At 41.7% G+C, this 17,836-nt stretch overlaps 1 protein-coding gene across 1 annotated transcript in view; it reads left to right on the top strand.

Moving 5' to 3' along the window:
• AFF3 (AF4/FMR2 family member 3) overlaps positions 1-7,380 on the top strand; it is a 336,670-nt gene extending 329,290 nt beyond the window's left edge. Inside the window, exons 18-21 of the mRNA XM_032200334.1 lie at positions 1,151-1,244; positions 4,227-4,276; positions 4,406-4,620; positions 5,661-7,380. Of these exons, the coding sequence (XP_032056225.1) occupies positions 1,151-1,244; positions 4,227-4,276; positions 4,406-4,620; positions 5,661-5,782 (481 nt within the window). The 3' untranslated portion in view covers positions 5,783-7,380. The remainder of the gene's footprint in view (positions 1-1,150; positions 1,245-4,226; positions 4,277-4,405; positions 4,621-5,660) is intronic.
• The last annotated feature ends 10,456 nt before the right edge of the window (positions 7,381-17,836 follow it).

Here is a 17,836-nt window from a genome sequence, read left to right as displayed (position 1 = left end):
CGTCTGCTGAGCAGAGGCTGTCCTCCAGCGGCGAGCGGCTGCAAGTCACCGGCTGCCGGCGGCCGAGGGAGCCCGGCTGGGGTTTTTTGGAGAGCCGCTTGCCCTGGGGGTGGTTTAGTGAGGTCTGGGCAGCTCCTGAAGGTGGGCAGCAGGGCACAGCCCCGCGCTGCCCGCCTGAAGCCTCCCAGCAATTCTGAGACCCAATATCGCTTTTACAAACAGGGCCTCCACGGCCACAGGAGAAGTGCAACACATCGGCTTTTTGTTCCAAAAGCTGTGTTCTGTGGTGCAATCCCACACGTTCTACTCAAAAAATCTTACTGTGAAGAGGTGGTGGTGATTCTTGTTTCAGAAAATAGACAGGCACGCCTAAATCCAGTACTGAAGACATGAGTTTGTGCATCCTGAATGCTGATTATCAGTTATCATTATGTAAAATTAAGCACTGATTATCAGTTATCCTTATGTAGAATTAATAGCCGTTACTCTTGTTTAATTACATAGCATTAAAGGCAGCTGCAGGCTACCAAGGAGCATGGGGCACGCTGAGGTTCTCAGCCCGCTGCTGGCTCCATCCAGGGAGCAAACCAGGCAGGAGGCATAGGAATGGCCCCGAACCCCCTCCATGGCCTCCAGCCTGGCCTCCCACGTTGGAGGTTACCCCACAAACTCCAGACAGGTCCGAGGCATTGCCTGTTTCCCAGCTGACTCCATCTGCTGGAAGAGGTGACTGGGGGCGCACAAAGTGGACCCCGGAGCGACTCCAGTTCCTTATATAGGTGCCAAGATATTTTGTTGTAGTCCTAGGGTAAGACACCCCAAAAGGCTGCCTTTGCGTTTGCAACAAGGAAGGAAATAAAAAATAAATAAGATATACGTGTTGGGTTCCAGGCTTGCAATGACTTTTTGACAGGCAAGGCCTTTGGCCAAGCGAGTGGGCTCCAAGTCAGGGTCAAGGCCTGGGAAGCCAACTGTGCAAGGCCAGCTGAGCACAGTGGGTTTTGTAGCACCCTTTTAGCAGCATGCTGATAACAACACTAAGCAGGGTGCCACCAGCCTTCTGCTGCCTGTTAGTTGGGGAATTTAAGACAATTCACCAGGATTCCTGTTTGGGGGCACACCTTACCTTCTGCTCTCCCTTTTGTTCTAGTTACCGCTGCCTGGCCCTTCTGTACTGGAGGATGTTCCGACTCAAGAGAGACCATGCTGTCAAGTATTCGAAAGCACTTATTGAGTATTTTAAGGTACATTTTTTAATGATGTTTTAAAATCAGTGTGTCTTTCTAGTAAATACAGCATTTTATTAAAAAAAAAAAAAAAAAAAAAAAAAACAATAGCTGTGCTGAGTTTAGTTTTTGGCCTATCAAGTCAGCAGAAGTATTACTACAGGCTCCCATGGCAATACTTGGTCTCTAGTTAGTTATATTGCCTTCACAAGACAATATACAAGTCAAGTCCCTTCAGGATGAGAACTTTATCGTACCAACAAACAGGCATTTTCAGATTACTCTTAATCACTTATCTAGTGCTACCCTGCGCTGCTGTGTAGGTTTTGGAGATTTTGCTCTAAGGATCCCCTCCAGGATTATACATCCCAATAGACTTCTGTGGGGTGATGACTTTGATCCAGATCAGTCTTCAGCTGCAGGGCTTCCACTTAGCAGCGTCCATAGGTAAGACAGTGCAATGGGACATGTTCTCACCCAAGGAACTGGAAAAGAGCCCACACTGACTTCGGTCGTACCAGAGCATCAGAAGGCAACCAAACCACCTGCCTTGAACTTGCCAGAACTACTGGCTTCCCCTTCCTGTTTTGCTCCACCTGTACTACCTTCCTTCTCCACTTTCTGCCTGTACCATAGCCTAGTTATTGTGAATAAGGCAAGAAGTCATTCTGCATATTTCAATGTATTTTATTTGACAGACAGCTTTCCTCTGAAAGTAACTCAAGAACAAAACCTTTCTGATGGAGCCCTCTTAGCAGTCAGTCCATCCAGCGTTTGATCTACAAACAGAAAAATAGCCTCTATCTTTAAAATAAGAAAAAAATATGTACATACAAATGTTTTAAGAGAAACTGTTTTGGGAACCTGAATAACCATTTGTCTTTAAACATGGGACTCTTTTTTTTTTTTTTTTCAGAAGAATATACCTTGAAATGAAAAACATCCATCCTTTGACATTTAGTTAATAAAAAATTTCAAATACAAGCACAAACATTCACGACCAGATTCTAAACACAAAAAGACAGTGAAGGAAATTGACAGATCTGTTATTGTCAAACTGAAATTGAAGTCACTGTAATTGCTTCTAAAAATTTAGCAATATATAATTCAACATTATGTTTTTCTAACAATGACTTGATTTCAGAGGAAAGAAATATGTGCCCATTATAACACTTTATTTTTCTTTACCAATTCAGAGAATGCCTGCATTAAGAACAGGATGGTCAGGCTCTCAACCACGTAAAATGTCTCCTACTTTCGACAGAAACTGTTTCACAGCAAACATAAAATGGACTTTTACTCTGTTATAGCCAAGATAAGCTTGTTTTTTTGCAAAGCTCCTGCCGATGTAATGATAGTGTAGTTTCACATTAGAAAGTATTTTCACCTTTGAAAGTAAAAAATGAAAAAAAAAAAATCCATTTGCTATAATTTTCAGTGGAAAACAAGCCAATTCTCCACTCATTTCATATTTGGTAGCTAAAAGCTTTCAAAACCAAGTGATGTGAAATGCTGACTACATTAAGAACTTCCACATATATTATCAATCAAAGAAACATTTCGAACCATGTCACACATATTTTCAGGTAAAATTTGACATACTTTTATTTTAGAAAAGAAAAAAAAATAAATATACTTTCAAGTATTTTATTTCCATTATATATATAAAAAAATAAAAAGCAACAGAGAATTAAAAAGCAGACACAGATATTCAGGAGCTAGGTGCATCCCAGAGTATAAAGAAACCAGGAGAATGGGTAGCAGTAAGAAAAGTGGGATAAGAGATGGTCTCTTATAACAATTGCACTCTCTTCAGAATCCTTACTGCACCCTTCTGGTGCAGAATTGAAAAGAGGCTGGAGTAAAACATCTAAAACATGAGGTTTTTTGAAGTTGTACAATAAGGCAGAGGATAGTTAAATTTACACTGGAAGTACCCTTGATTCCAGTTTGATTTTCTCTTTTTCCTGCCTCCAAATCTGTAAGTAAATTACACGTACTCAGTTTCTCATACACTAGAAAGATGAAGGCAAGTAGTTCTGAAACAGACCAATAATAATAATAATAACACTGAAGGAAGAGCCCACTGCAGGACACTCCAAGTTTAATTTTTCATACCAGTTACCTGCGACGTAGAATGCCCAGTGTCAAAATGCAGGAAGGATGCCAGGGCCCACACAGCACTGATGTGAATACTACTAAAATACCATAGCCAGTTCTCACATGTGCACAAAAGATGTGGGAACACAAGAGGGAATTCAGGGAATGCGTCAAAACTGAGTAAACAATCTTTTTGAAGAGAGGCTCAGGTGGTGTGTCCATCTTAGGTTAAGAGAGGATGTGATCACTGTGTGTATGGAAATATCACTGATAATGCCAGGTGACATGCAGGCTTGCTGGCACCGGACCAACAAAACCCCAAAGCTAGCACTGAAGTTCAGAAAAATTCAGCCTTGAAATCCTGAAACAGATCTGTTCTCATAACTGCTAAACAGTAGAATGGGACACAGGAGAGCAAGCAGGATAAATAGTGTTTTAGGATTTCTATATGACTAGCTATCCTTTTTTAAAAACAAAAACAAAAAAATGTTTCTGGGTTTCTGGTAGAAGTTCCATGACTGGTGGAAAAGGGATATGCACACTGAGTGACCTTTTGGTTTTCTGGTTTTCTCTATTGCAATAAATTCCAGCCTAAACCTCACAGAGAGTCCTAACAGCACTTTCTTCTGAACACCCAGGATTTCTGTCAAAAGGCTCAGTATCAACTAGCATGTTTTCCTAACAAGCCCCAACCCTGGGTGTTTAATAGGATGTGATCTGAGTCTGTGCTACAGCACTGCTTCATCACAACACCAAATCAGGCCCAGTGGCTTTACTGCATTGTAAGACTTACCTACACCATTTTTTTACATTTTTTTTTTTTTACTTTTATGCTGTTCACTGTTTTTCATTTTATCGTTTTACATGTTATGTGTATTATGAATTATTTTTCTTTTACAGAATTCCTCAAAAGCTGCCCAGAACCCATCTCCTTGGGGTACCAGTGGAAAGTAAGTTCACATGTCACACGGAAGCTTAGATCAGATCGGTTGTCAGATATTTCCTGCAGTATGTTCTGATACTCACATGTTTTTAAAACAAACATCCTCTTAACTAATGTTGTTAACATCTGATTTCAGGAGCACAGGAACTCCATCACCCATGTCCCCTAGCCCTTCTCCAGTCAGCTCTGTAGGGTCCCAGGGGAGCACAGGGGCCCCTTCCCCATCTCCTATAATCAGCATCCCACAGCGCATTCATCAGATGGCTGCCAACCACGTCAGCATCACCAACAGCATCCTGCACAGCTACGACTACTGGGAGATGGCTGACAACCTGGCCAAGGAAAACAGAGGTGAGTGATTCAAGGCAAAGGTCTACTCTAGAAGAATCTCACATGATTTTGATCACAAAAATAACTGTTTTGATAGGAAACCTATCTGCAAAGTAGGACTGCAGAGGTGATTATTTTTCTTCAGCCTGTTCCTAGTCTGTCCCAAAATTGCCCCAAAATGCAATTTTGACAGCTATGTCACTCTGAAGCATCTTTATATCACCAACTTCTTTTTTCCTTCTGCAGCTGGTCAGGACTGGGGGCAGACAGGTCACAGACATAGCTGCGTGTAGTATTCACTGCCATCTAAGTGATTCTGGATAGAAAGGTTTGAGAGAATAAAGGCAGCTTTCTGTGCCCCAAAGTCATAGATCTGGACAGGATGCATCCAACCAGACCATGTCAAAAGCCAGGAGCACCCTTCCTTTCTGCAGAAGAAATGAACACCTCTCCACCCATGCACCCACCCTACCCCCATGCAGACACAGATGGGATGAGGTGCCCTCACTCCCTCTTCAAAGCAAGAGCTGTGTTAGGTCTGCCAGCCCAAACTGTATGTATCAACTGCCTGAGGACATCTCAAACGGGCGTTATGTGCCTCTGCATAGGCAACTGAATTAAGTCCCTCGTGGCTAGCTAGGCAAATTACTACTTAGGATGGGATGAACATGTCATAGAGGTCTCTATTTGTCCATCAAGGTATTTGGATATCTAGTATATGTATAGACAAACACTCGTGTTTAGACTTTTACATTTAGTTGTCCTTAATCTCGGAATAAATCTTGCCCAGCATCTGTTTGCTTTATCAAGACAATGGAAGTTAATGAAAGGCAAAGCCGAAGAACTCACTGTTTTGTTCCTTCAAAAGAAAATTGTTGTGCATCAGCCTGTAACATCATGAACCACAGGGCTTTAAAATTAATCTCACCAGCACTAAACTTTCATTTCCATGAAACGTTCAGCTCGACTCAATTTGCAAGAGAATAAAATCTATTAAAGGTTGACAAGTAGCAAATACAGCTTCACTCTTCTGATGCCGAATCTTTTTTCTTTCCCTGTAGATTTTTTTAATGACTTGGATGCATTGATGGGACCTATCACCTTGCACAGCAGTATGGAGCATTTAGTTCAGTACACTCAACAAGGACTTCACTGGGTGCGGAATAGCGCTCACTTGTCATAATGACTGTGTGCCATTCACATGGACTGTATACCTTTCATGGATAATTCAGTTATTCTGGACACTGTGCTACAAAAATAGTCAACCACAGCATTGATCCAAACAAAGGTGAATATTTCTTCAATGTTGAGCAAAATTTTTCCGAGTGTAGACATTTATCTGTGCATATGTACAATATACAATGATGTCTTTTCAGAATGAATAGTTCTGTACCGCTCTCCAAACATTTTCATACGCTAGAAGTACTAGAAGAACTGATCTTGATGCACAAAACATACCTTTTCTGTTCACGGGCTGAAAAACTCAGAAACCAAAATCTCATGGGTTGATTGAACCAAGTGCAATAAGCACAAATCCCTGTTCAGGAAAGCTCTCAGTAGACTCTTACCTTTAAGCTTGTACTGAAATCCCATTGACTTCAGTAGAGCTTAAGCACATATACGAGGGCTTTCCTGAACTGGAATGAATGAGGGCAAATCTCTGCCATGGAGAACTTTTACTGCGAGCACGGACACTTCACAGAAGTTCCAACAATAATGTTCCATCTCCCTGTAACCTCCCCACTGGGGCGGGCATGCAGAGGAGTTGTGTAGTCTGCATTAAGTTGGAGAAAGACGGCATTCCTTCATGTGCAATAACTTTCAACAAATTGCATGCATTTCTTTATCTCCTGTCTTTTTAAATAACTTTACCTCTTGTTCAGCTCCGCACCAACAGTACAACCTGCAGTATCGGGCAAAAAGCCTGAAAGCAGATATGCTGATAGCAAGAACTTTTAAAAGAGGTGGTGGAAAATTGCATTCTGTTACTGACAGTAAATAGATAAATGAAAAAATATGGCAACCTGCAATCCACTTAGTAAAGAAAATGTGTTAATTTCAGCTGCATACAGACAGAGAGACATATCTGTAAGAGTTGTTGGCTTTGCATGGGAAGGCTTCATCTTACAGATTTTGATTTTCATATCTTTTTCATCTAGCAGAAGCTCACAGCCTGTTCTTCTAGTCTATACGGGAACGTTACATGCAATTTCCTTTATCTGGGAAGCTGAGTTTGCTGCTCATCAGGCTAAGAACTGTTTCCTATCATAATCCTCTCACTCTTCATCCATAATCCTCAACGAAGCTTTAATGTTTCTTGATTTATTGGATGTTTTCTGTTCCTGTTGACAGGCTATGTTTTTTTGTGCCAGAAGAATTAATCCCACAATGATTGGAGTTTAATTTGGGTCAGCTGAGGTCAAGGCCAGTTCATACCAACTGTGTTTGCATTTAGTGCATTCGTGTCCATTTTCAGTGGTTTTGACACATTTAGTTTTCTTCCTCTGTTACTGGAAATTTTTTTTTTTGCTTGCTTGCTTTGCAATCAGATTTGCAGCCCTTACTCAAGTCAGCAGCTCTGATGACTTCAATGGATTATTCTTGTCCAAGTCACTGACTGGACCCTTTGACTGTTGTTTCCTATTCTAATTTACAAATATATTAAGGAAACATGAGTGCAAAAAACTCTTTCAATAGAAGATACAAGTAGAAGTAGCCACTGATATTGATGGTTGATTGATTGGTCTCTGCTGCCTTTTTTTTCCTCCCAGATTTTTGAAGAGATGCATTAAAAAAAAAAAAAAAAAAAAAAAAAAAAAAAAAAAAAAAAGATACCAAACAAAGTGTCACATTTGCTCAGTAGAACAAAGGTTGTATTTACCCTGTGTTAAAGGCTTGAGAACATGCAGAGCCCTACATATGTGCATTTTTTTGTCTAGGCTACTTACCATAACTGCAGCTATTGCTCAGACTCAGCACACCACTCTGTTCTTCGAAGCAGCTCAGCAGGGTAATTTCCAAGGGACTGCTGAGTCCCAAGCCATCCCAGGCCAATTTTATGTGCTGGTCAGTTCTCGGATCCTGCCCAGGAGAACTCCTGAGCTCAGGCTGTGGTAACCTCTTAATACAGACTTGAGTGTTATAGTGTGGCTGGCTTTAAGAGTGGACATGGGCCTGCCTTTAAATGACAAAATACACATCCTCCAAGTCCTCCAGGCACTCTTAATTCCAGTCAACCGCCCTAGAAGGAACACAAGTTGTTTGGTCCCGAGTATCGTGGAGAACTTGGTCAGTGCCTTTTCTGTTTATTACTTGCCTGATCTCCAGCTGTGGAAGTCTGCCATGATGTACTCGACTAGCAGCAGCAGATTCCATCAGCTGCTTCCATACCATATGAAGGTACTGTGGGATTTCTCCTCAGATCAGGAAAGTGAAATTCCGATTAGATTTGCTTCTCTTTTCTTTGATGGTGCCTATGATGTTTATCTTCAGATAAGTTTGGGGGTTTGGGAGCCCTTGTTGCTATTTAATGTTGAGAAATTTTAGACGTGACATATATTCCTTGCCTTAAATGGAGTTTAGTTTTATTGCACACGTGGCATTTAAGTTTCAAGTATGGAACTTTGAAGCATGTTTATTTTACTAAGATCGGGATATTTTTCTTAATCACGATGAACTCTTTGTATGGATGTAATATGTCAAGCAACTTCACAAAGAAATGCAAGAATTAATGCTGTCCTGTTGTAACGTGTTTCCAAGTACTAAGTATCTCTTGCAGATAATTGTCCTTTCTTGTACATGGTTCTAATATTTAATTACTCCAGCTAAAATACCCATTGCTTCCATGGAAAAACACGTTGGTTTTTTCGGTTTTGTGCTGGCATCATCCATGTTGTCTGATGAGCCCAACCAAGCCTTAACCTCTGGTGGTGTAACAGGATAAAATAGCAGCCAGTTAAACCAACTAGACATAAATGGATTAGAAGTTTTGGCCTCCTCTCTGTAGGGTTTCTTACAGCTGTGTTTTCTAGAGGTTATTTAGGATACCCTTCCGTGCGGGCTATTTTGCTGTATAATGGTTGTTGCAGTTTAGATGACTGAAGCTGAATGTGACATGGTGTCAACAAATACTTTATTCATTTTCTTAGGGCCAGATTTGGTAAAGAGTATGCAGCTTTTAGATTTCATCCAATTAAGCAGATGTTCCACGTTAAGAACCTGAATAGTTTTAGACATTTCAACATGACTCAAAGGTGCTTTGTGTGTTCTGGATGAGACCAAGGGAGTCCAAGGACTTTTTTGGGGCTCAGTGAGAGATGTTTACTTCTCTCAACCAGTTGTAAAAGTCCAGGAACATGCAGGCTTCTTTACACTATAACATTTTCAGGTTCATTTTGTGAAAGTAAGAAGTTAGTCCGTACAAACCTAAAAGGATTATGCCTGGAGGGAGAGGCTGGTAAAGCAATGGGAATGCATTCAAAGGAACTATATATTGCAGGTGAATGCAAGAAATGCAGTGCAGCCTACAGGATCCTCAGAGACAGCAAGATCATACAGACCCCTTGGCCTTAATCGTTTATAGTATTCCATAGTGGCATGAATGACAGATAAGAACAAATTATATGCAGAGGTTCAAGTGTGGCCAAAAGTCAAGCAGAGTCCCCCCTGTCACATGGCAGGATACCCCAGCTCCTTGCTTGCCTATTTCTTTTATCCAAATATCACAGGGCTCCAAAGGAAGAGGTTTCAGTGAACAGAAGACCTTAGGTAAAGGAGGTTAAGAAGATCAAGCCCTAAGTGTAGATACAAATATGTATGTATATACTGTAAATCTAAATAGTAATAAAAGTCACTCAGCATGAAGGATATTACTAGTGCCTACCATTGATCATCAAGTACTCATCATTGAGCAGCCATATCACCTCAGAACTGCAGTAACTGTTATCAAAATAATTTGTGCAGCTAATTAATTTATAAGAAATGCACCTTCGGGACTGTGCCATAGTATCTCTTTCGTAATACAAATGTTCAACCATTTTTCATGGCTACTGATTCAAATCTACATCACTGAAATGTCAGGATATCTTTTTTTTTTTTTTTTTTTTCCCTAGATGAGGGCATATACTTAGACCTGGCTAATCTGTGCTTTGTTTATCTACCCAAGAGACTTCTATAGTCACCAGCCTTAACGCGTGTACAGTATATACTATTCACTGACTTCGTTGTAGGTTTTAATCCAAATGAAATTGGAATTTGCAAAATGACTTGGATTAATGGCGTCTGTCTCAGATACCCTGCAGATGCGACATTAAATGATTCATGATTTTAAGCAGGAAAGGTTGACTTTTATGTAAATAACAGGGGTGAGTTCCAAGGATTTCTACAAGATTTTTTTTCAAATTAGATGATTGTCAAAGTAATACATTTTTTTTCAACTCTTCTAAATCTTCTGGGGGGTCATGGGTTCATGTCAAAGCTATATTAAGAACTTCTCCTTCTGCAATATGCCTTGCCTTTGCATAATCTGCTTAATGCTTAATATGTCAAAAAGAAATGTTTCTTTTTCACCACAATAGCAATGTTTCCCTCCCCACCTCCAGGGAGAATCCTCAAACTAAAGAATAAAATCTCTTGGCACAATAGAAATACAAACAATGCTTGAAGAATATGAACTTGTTAAGATAACGATAGAGGTTTGGCTGGCATAGACCTAACATGCCTCTCGTTTTCATATCTTTCTGTTAGCATTTACATCACATCTTTGAACTCATTGTGTTTGAAACTAGAGAATTAGTCTGATTTTCATGTCTTAAAAAGGCCTGATAGGTCTGATCAGTATCATAATTATAATTGTTACATTAGCTTATGTGCTGTGCACTGAGGGCTGGGAAGGCATGTAACCACAGATAAATTTGTCAGAATTCATTTAGAAAAGCATTTGGATGATCTTATGCCTAGCCTGTGAAGAAAACCGGAGAGCAATGTCTCCCACCCAATACTGTTAGCATGAAGACTCGGCTACTTTAATGTCTCCCCTAAAGCTGCCAGTTGCCCTTTCTAAGGCTGAGACTCCATTTCCAGCCTTACTGGTTGCCATGCTATCAGTTGTTCTGAAGGTTGATTAACAAACTGGGAAAGTTACCGTAGGCCCTGTTTGCCCTCACCTCACTAAAGCTACAGGGAGGATAAATACCAAGATTTGGAGTATCCAAGGCTCTATCAGTCCTTCAAAAGGCTTTCCTCACTGAAATTCAGCTGGAGATGTTTCTTAAGTCATTCTTGCTTGCTGTCTGGCTCCTTTGCTCTTGGAAGTCCTGAGGTATGAGTGCCCTTTCAGGGATGTTTTCTTCTCTGGTAGCCCAAGCTGCCTTTCAAGCAACGTGCTGGCGCATGGAGCAAGTATCCCACAGGTTGTGCAAAGGGCCTTGCTTTCCCCCACAAAACCAGCAGAAAATACAGCAAGGTTTGCTCTCTTTCTTGATCTGTGTAACTTGCATCTTGCACAGTGTAGCTTGAATCCCAGACTCATCCCTGCTGCCCTGAAAGGGTTTCACTGGGTCCAATGAAAACAGGGGGATGACAAAAAAATGGGAGATTTCCTCTGTCCCAGGGCACATATTCCTTTTGGGGAGTGAATATAAAGAACAGCATGGATCATGAGGCATTCAGGTCTCATGTTTCTCATATGTACTAACACAGGGGTACTTAACATTTATCTGCCTCATAGGGCTTTATGAGTATTAATTAGTGTTTGCAAATCACATTGCATCCTCAGAAGGGAAGTGCTGCAGAAGAGCTATGGAAAAAACTGCTAAGCACACTGGATGAATTTCACCCCTGAGTCCAGAGCTACAAGACCCTCAAATTCCTTAAATATCATCTAAACTCTCAGTGTAAGCACCAGAGCATATAAAACTAGTGCTTAGTACTGAGGGGAGTCATAGAGTCACAGTCTAGGTGAAATTGCCATTCCCAGAGTATCTGTAACTTTGATCCTCGTAGCAAGCAAGAACCACAACAGTGATTCTGGGACAAACGGTGTAGGTTAACCAAGTGGTGGGGAGCCATCCTAAGAACTGCAAATTCTTTTTGTATATAAGACACTTTGTCTTTCTGTAAAAGAAATTTGCCTTCTCAGTCTCACCAAGAGTGTTTTTCAGAACAGCCTCAGAAAAGTTCAAATTTGTTACTACAAATCTGGCTTGAAACGAATCCAGACCAATAGATGCTGTCCTTTAGAATGGTGCATTGCAGAGAGGACTGGTCAGCTATCAGAACAACAAAACCAAAAAAAGTGCCTCTCATAAAATATCCATCTGTTAGTGATGTACATTACCAGCATCTGATCCAGGAAGTCAGGTATGTTGGAGGACAATGTTGCGTTCCCGAATCATGCCATCATTAACCACTGTCACAGGGTTAAATTCCATGCTCTGTTCTGACACGTTGCCTCTAGAAGTCACCAGTAAAACACTTCAGCAAGAACTGAACACCAGTCAAATCAACAAAATATTTCTACTGCTGTTCATCTTATTCAGGCAGTACGAGCAAATCCTTCCTTACTTAGCACTACTTGTCTTTTTGTTCTTATTTATGGAATCATTACCCTAGCCACAGACATGAAAGGAAATGTTTCCTGTGGGAACAAGCTAGATGTGGATAAGATTTACCAAAGTAAGGGCCATTCTTAGTCTTTTTTCCCATTTCTATGCCTAAAAATATTGGTATTCTAAAAGAACAATTTCATCTGCAGTTGAGATTTTGGAGTCTGCCTTCACCCATGACAAACAAGTCCATCTTCCATTTGCTCACATAAAGTGCTGCATGGTAGCATGGGGGCTTCTGGCATTCCCCATGAAATCACATATTTTACTGCCATCATCAATACATGAGTGTACCTTACATCTCCTCACCCTGTCATTTTACCTCCCTGGTCACACAGTCTGCTCTCCCTGTAGCTTTCCTTGCCCCACAGCTTTCATCCCCAACTCCATCTCCCAGCCTGGGCTGGTGATGCGCAGGACAAGGGACAGAGCAGAGCTGCTCCAAGCAGCTCAGGACCTTTCTGTTTTCTTCTTGTTTGCACCCCACTGGTGGAACTAGCACCCACCTTCTTCCCATTACTGCTAGCAAGAAACTAGTTCCCTTCTTAGGAGGAGATGGGGAGAGCTGATGACTCCATGCGCAAGTTCTGACCACCTCTTCTTCTCTAGGTGAGCAGATGGATGAGAGGCCACTAATCTCGGGACCCAAAGCCTTTGTGCTGGTGACTCAAACACCCCAGGTGCAACAGCAGTGCAGCTAGAGGGGTTGCAGCAGTGCCAGTGAGGCCAGAGGCCTTTGGCTCAGGTGTTACTGATTTGCTTGAATGAACACTGAAATTTGGGATCCTGCAGTAGAACCAGCAGGAACTGGTAGCCTCATACCTGTCCAAGGACTTTCTGTAGGTCATTGAGAGCATGCAATCAGCCTTGTAATGACTCTCTGGGGTTAAATAGCAATAGAAGCCAGAAAGGAAGAGGGAAAAAAAGTCCTGATTTAATCACAGAAGGTGGGATTCACCTCATCCTGTACTGAAAGTCTAAAATAAGCAAGAAGAAACACACCCTAGTACTTGTACTTGTTTCTGTCACTAACTATAGAGGGAGTCTATGTGATGAGCTCAGAAACAGAGACAATACAAATCCCACCCCACGTTTATGATTGTACCTGTTACTACCTGCTGAAATTGGTAAAATACCATAGGGTAGGCTGAGGCAGGGTATGGCTGAGGGAGCAGACAAGCAGGAAAATATGTATGAGGTAAATAAATTTATTTCTGAGGTGTTTAAAGCATGTGTTTCGGACTTGAACCATTCCTAGCCCACTCTCTAACTCACTAGGCCCAAATCCAAAGTAGTTCCTTGAGGGTTGAATGTGCACCTTTCTTCTGTTAAGATTACTGAAATATCCAGAAAATACATTTTACAGTTTAGTAAACACTCAAAGGCACTTTTTCATACGCTGTCTGAAAGTGCAGTTGGCTTTTTTTAACAGAAGGAAGTGTTTCTGTCAATGGTCAAAGAGATCAGACTGGCCATCGGCCCACAAGAGGCCAATGTTTCTATGGAAATTCAACAAATTGTGCAAAAGAACTCGAACAACATTGCAGTTTTATCCACGGAGAATAATCTGCAGGCAACACAAGGCCACCTAAAGCTCATAGCCTGCCTGCACGCTGCCAGTGCCATAGCAGCTCCTCCAGGAGATGAGGCAGAAGAGTTGAGAGGCATCAGGGCTCCTCTCCACGGCCAAGCCAGGCCTTCCACATGGGGCCTCTGTGCTGGCCACAGTGGATGGAGATAATAACCAGTGCAACAACACCTGGCTGTGCAAGGACTCGTGCTTCACCTATGGCAGCTCCCTGTCCCCCTGTGCTCATTACTGATCGAAGCTTGGGCAGTGATGCCTGCAGACCAGGGGTCCTGTCAAAGCGGGCACCCTACAGGGAGCGAGCCACAGACTTGCTTCCAAAGAGCTGCCATCGTACAGAAGCCAAAACCAAACCAAACTGCAGGTGGGCAAGGAAAATAAAAAGATAGGGGAGAGAGTAAAGGGCAGCCAAAATAAGAGGATGTTTAAATTTGTCATTACTTACCTAATCAGCAGCAATAATGACAGTAACCATAACTCCCTTCCCATTTCCTAAGGGTAGTAGCAGTGGTTGAAACAGTGATGTAGCAGTCCCAGAGTGAGGTCCAGCCACTGAGATCCCCCTCAATCAATTTGCTGGACGTGTGGGCAGCACACACTGGGTGCTGCCACGTTGTGGCTCTCCACCTTCCCTTTCACGTAGCCAACTGGGAGCCCCTGTTCAGCTGAGGTACTCAAGGGTCAGATAGCAACCAGAATTATTTTTGTGTATTTTCATATTTCATTTCTTGCAACGAACACTGGCTTTTTTTTTTTTTTTTAATAAATTTATTCAAGACAATGTGGCTTTATTTGCATCTCATAAAACACTGCTTACATTTCTCTCTGAGGGTGTTCCTCCTGAAGCCTCGCCCACCCAGCCAAAGCTACAGCAGTTTATCTTTCCAGTGAGAGCAATCCCACAACACATCCCTACGTTGCAGGCAATATTGTTTACACAGGTTAATAAACGGAGTATTCTGTACAGTAATTTATGCTGTAAGATATGTACATATATCACTGTAGCAGTCACAAATGCTTTAAACTGCCTTATTTATTAGATCAGTTAGCATTTCCCCCCTTGCTCCGGAACACTTTAAATTATTTTTATCTTTTGCATTAGGTAATTTTTTTAGTTACTGCATTTTGACCCAATTATTGAAGAAAAAAAAAGGTCTTTACAGTAAATAGATATCTAAAAGTTAAGTAGAAATAGCAAATTTACCACCCATCCAACTAATATAGCTCTAATTATGATTAAAAATAAATATCTTATATTCTTATCTGTGTATTATAGTATATGCCACAAATCATATTCCACTTGTGATCAATACAAACAAGAGCTTTAGTAACTTTCACTTGTTTCATTCTTCCATTCGGAGACAAAAACATAATAAACCACTTAATCTAAAATATTCCCCGTGAGAGCCCTGGTCTTATTCCTCCCTCAGGCAAAACTTATGTTGGCTTCAGTGGGAGCTTTACCTTGGAAAAAGTACAAGATAGGGACATTACAAAACAAATATATCATGTATGAACAGCACTTGTGCTTGGTACTCCTTCCTTTTCTTTTTTTTTTTTCTGTAGTGAGAAACATAGGGTAGGTATTACATCTGTAACAGTGGTCTGTCTCACTCCTTCCTTTTTGCCGTACAAGTACAAAATTAAGATTCAGAAACAATTGTATTGGTTCCAGTCACTCAAGCAAATCAGAAATCTTATGGGGATCAGTTCCAAGCCAAACTAGAAAGTACAAGAAAATTTTGCTTTTTTTTGTCTTCATGTTAAATTTTGTCACACGACTAAACAGGTTCATGCGTACAAAGGCAATGAAATTATTAATGACTTCTTTTACTGTTTGGAGATTTTGCTATGTCCACAGTTCATGTAAAACTCATGTAGCACAGTTTCTGGGATGGTGAAAAATCCTACTGTAATGTAACAGAATGAGCCTTAAGGATTTGTAAGAATAAGCACTTTTATATTAAAAAGCAAATATTAATTCATCAGTAAGATTACTTTTTTAATGTGACAATAAACCATGAAATCAACATCCTTCCGTCTCAAGTACGTCTCATCTGTCTCTTTCTTAAACCTTTGTTTCTGAGTGAAAAATTTGCCTGGTTTTGTGGTGTAGCCTCTGGGTCCCATCGCAGCCGCCTGTGCTCCAAACTAAGCCACCTGCCCTTCTCCACAGGAGAGGTCTTTGGAAAACTTTGTACCAGGAAAAAGGAAAAATTCCCATGTAGGATTGTTCTCCCTCTGAATTACTTATTCCAGCATGCTCTGCCAAAGCCAAAATGCTTTAACATGACTTTTTCACAGAATGGTACCTCCTAGCCATTTTCTCTGCTCATCTGATTCCCCAGGTAGGTGGGAGGGGAGCTAGGTGTTTTCCTTCTTCTTCCTGGGGAAATCACATTTTCCTGAGCAGCTCCTGACAGCAGGGCAAGTACTGGCTGGATGTCCTGGGGCAGGCCAGAAGGAGTGAGCTTCCTCAGAAACCTTCTGCTTTTGTGACTTGCCACCATGCACACGTTATCCATACCCTGCCTGGGTCTCAGCTCAGTCCTACACACCACAGGCAGCTCCATCCAATTCTGCCAGGGTGGGACGGCGTGCTTCGGTGCTGCCTCCCCTCCTTCCACATCACTGCGGCTTGCTGGCAACCCTGCCAAGCAATCTTGCAGGATTTCACTTCTGGTTTGTTCCACAAAAACCTTCTCAGCTTAATTCAAGGTCAGGAAAGAAGTCAGGCAGCACCGAGCTGGAGACCTGGAGGGCTCATTATGATGATCTAGTCTTACTTCCCAGGAAAACACGGGCCATAAGGTTTCATCAAGGGATTCCTTAATCAAAGGCTAATAACCTGATGAAGAGAATTCTAACCTTTTATTAAGGCACCCAATCTTGATTTAAAGACGCAAAGTAATGAAGAATTTACCACGTCTCGTGGACTGCTATTTGCTAAAAATACTGCTCCGGGGCTTCAGTTTGAATGGTGTCAGAGCTAATTGCAAAGCCAAACCAAAAGGAAAAAAATAAAAAGAGTGAGAGAGAGAGAGAGAGGGAGAGAACTCAAAACCTGAAGATGGAATAAGTGCACTAAAAGGGAAAAAGAAAAAAAAAAAAAAAAGCAATTTATGGGGAAATTTTGCATTCTAGTGGAGTTTCTGGTCTTAATGTGAGGAAAGTGTGCATAGGCAGTCGTATTTGCTACTCGGAAACAGAACAGGCTGTGACCTTGTTTACTAGGTATGCAAGCCCACAGACAAAGCACAAAGGGGAGCTTTGCTACAAGCACTGCTGAAATGCAGACCCTGTTGTGGCCCTTTCACGTTTGTGCCAAGCCCACATTTACAATAACGTGACTCCCTCTTAGTTTTCTTTAAAGTAAGAACAGAAACCAGCAGAAAACAACAGCATGTGTGGATGTTTCTTAAAATGAAAGCCAGGCTACCCAACTCTCTGGGTAGGAATTCGTACAAATCTCCTGTCCCATAAGGAATTACAAACCAGTAGAGATGTACAGTTACAATGTCTCCTAGGACCATTTATGCAGCTCCCAACAGTGTGAGTTTCTACTGATTTTCTGTAGTCATTTCTCAAATACCAGCATTACAGATCAGAAGCTAAGGTTACATATGTCAAGAACTCTGACTTCGTAACATATGCCTACACATAGTGTAAAACAATAGACAATATAGTCCTAGAGACACAGATCTTCCTTCCCTTCCCTTCCCTTCCCTTCCCTTCCCTTCCCTTCCCTTCCCTTCCCTTCCCTTCCCTTCCCTTCCCTTCCCTTCCCTTCCCTTCCCTTCCCTTCCCTTCCCTTCCCTTCCCTTCCCTTCCCTTCCCTTCCCTTCCCTTCCCTTCCCTTCCCTTCCCTTCCCTTCCCTTCCCTTCCCTTCCCTTCCCTTCCCTTCCCCTCTCCCTCAGAAAGGTCACACAATGCTGTGAACAGCTTACGATATGCAAATCCCTCCAGGTAAAGCAGAAAGAAGATACTAAGCACAAGGAGTATATCCAATTTGAAAAGCAGCTGGGAAAAGGCTGCATGTCTTTG

This window comes from Aythya fuligula, chromosome 1 (assembly GCF_009819795.1).
Source record: "Aythya fuligula isolate bAytFul2 chromosome 1, bAytFul2.pri, whole genome shotgun sequence".
Classification (NCBI taxonomy): Eukaryota; Metazoa; Chordata; class Aves; order Anseriformes; family Anatidae; genus Aythya; species Aythya fuligula.
Note: the sequence above shows the minus strand (reverse complement) of the source record. Positions and strands in the feature narration are given on the sequence as shown.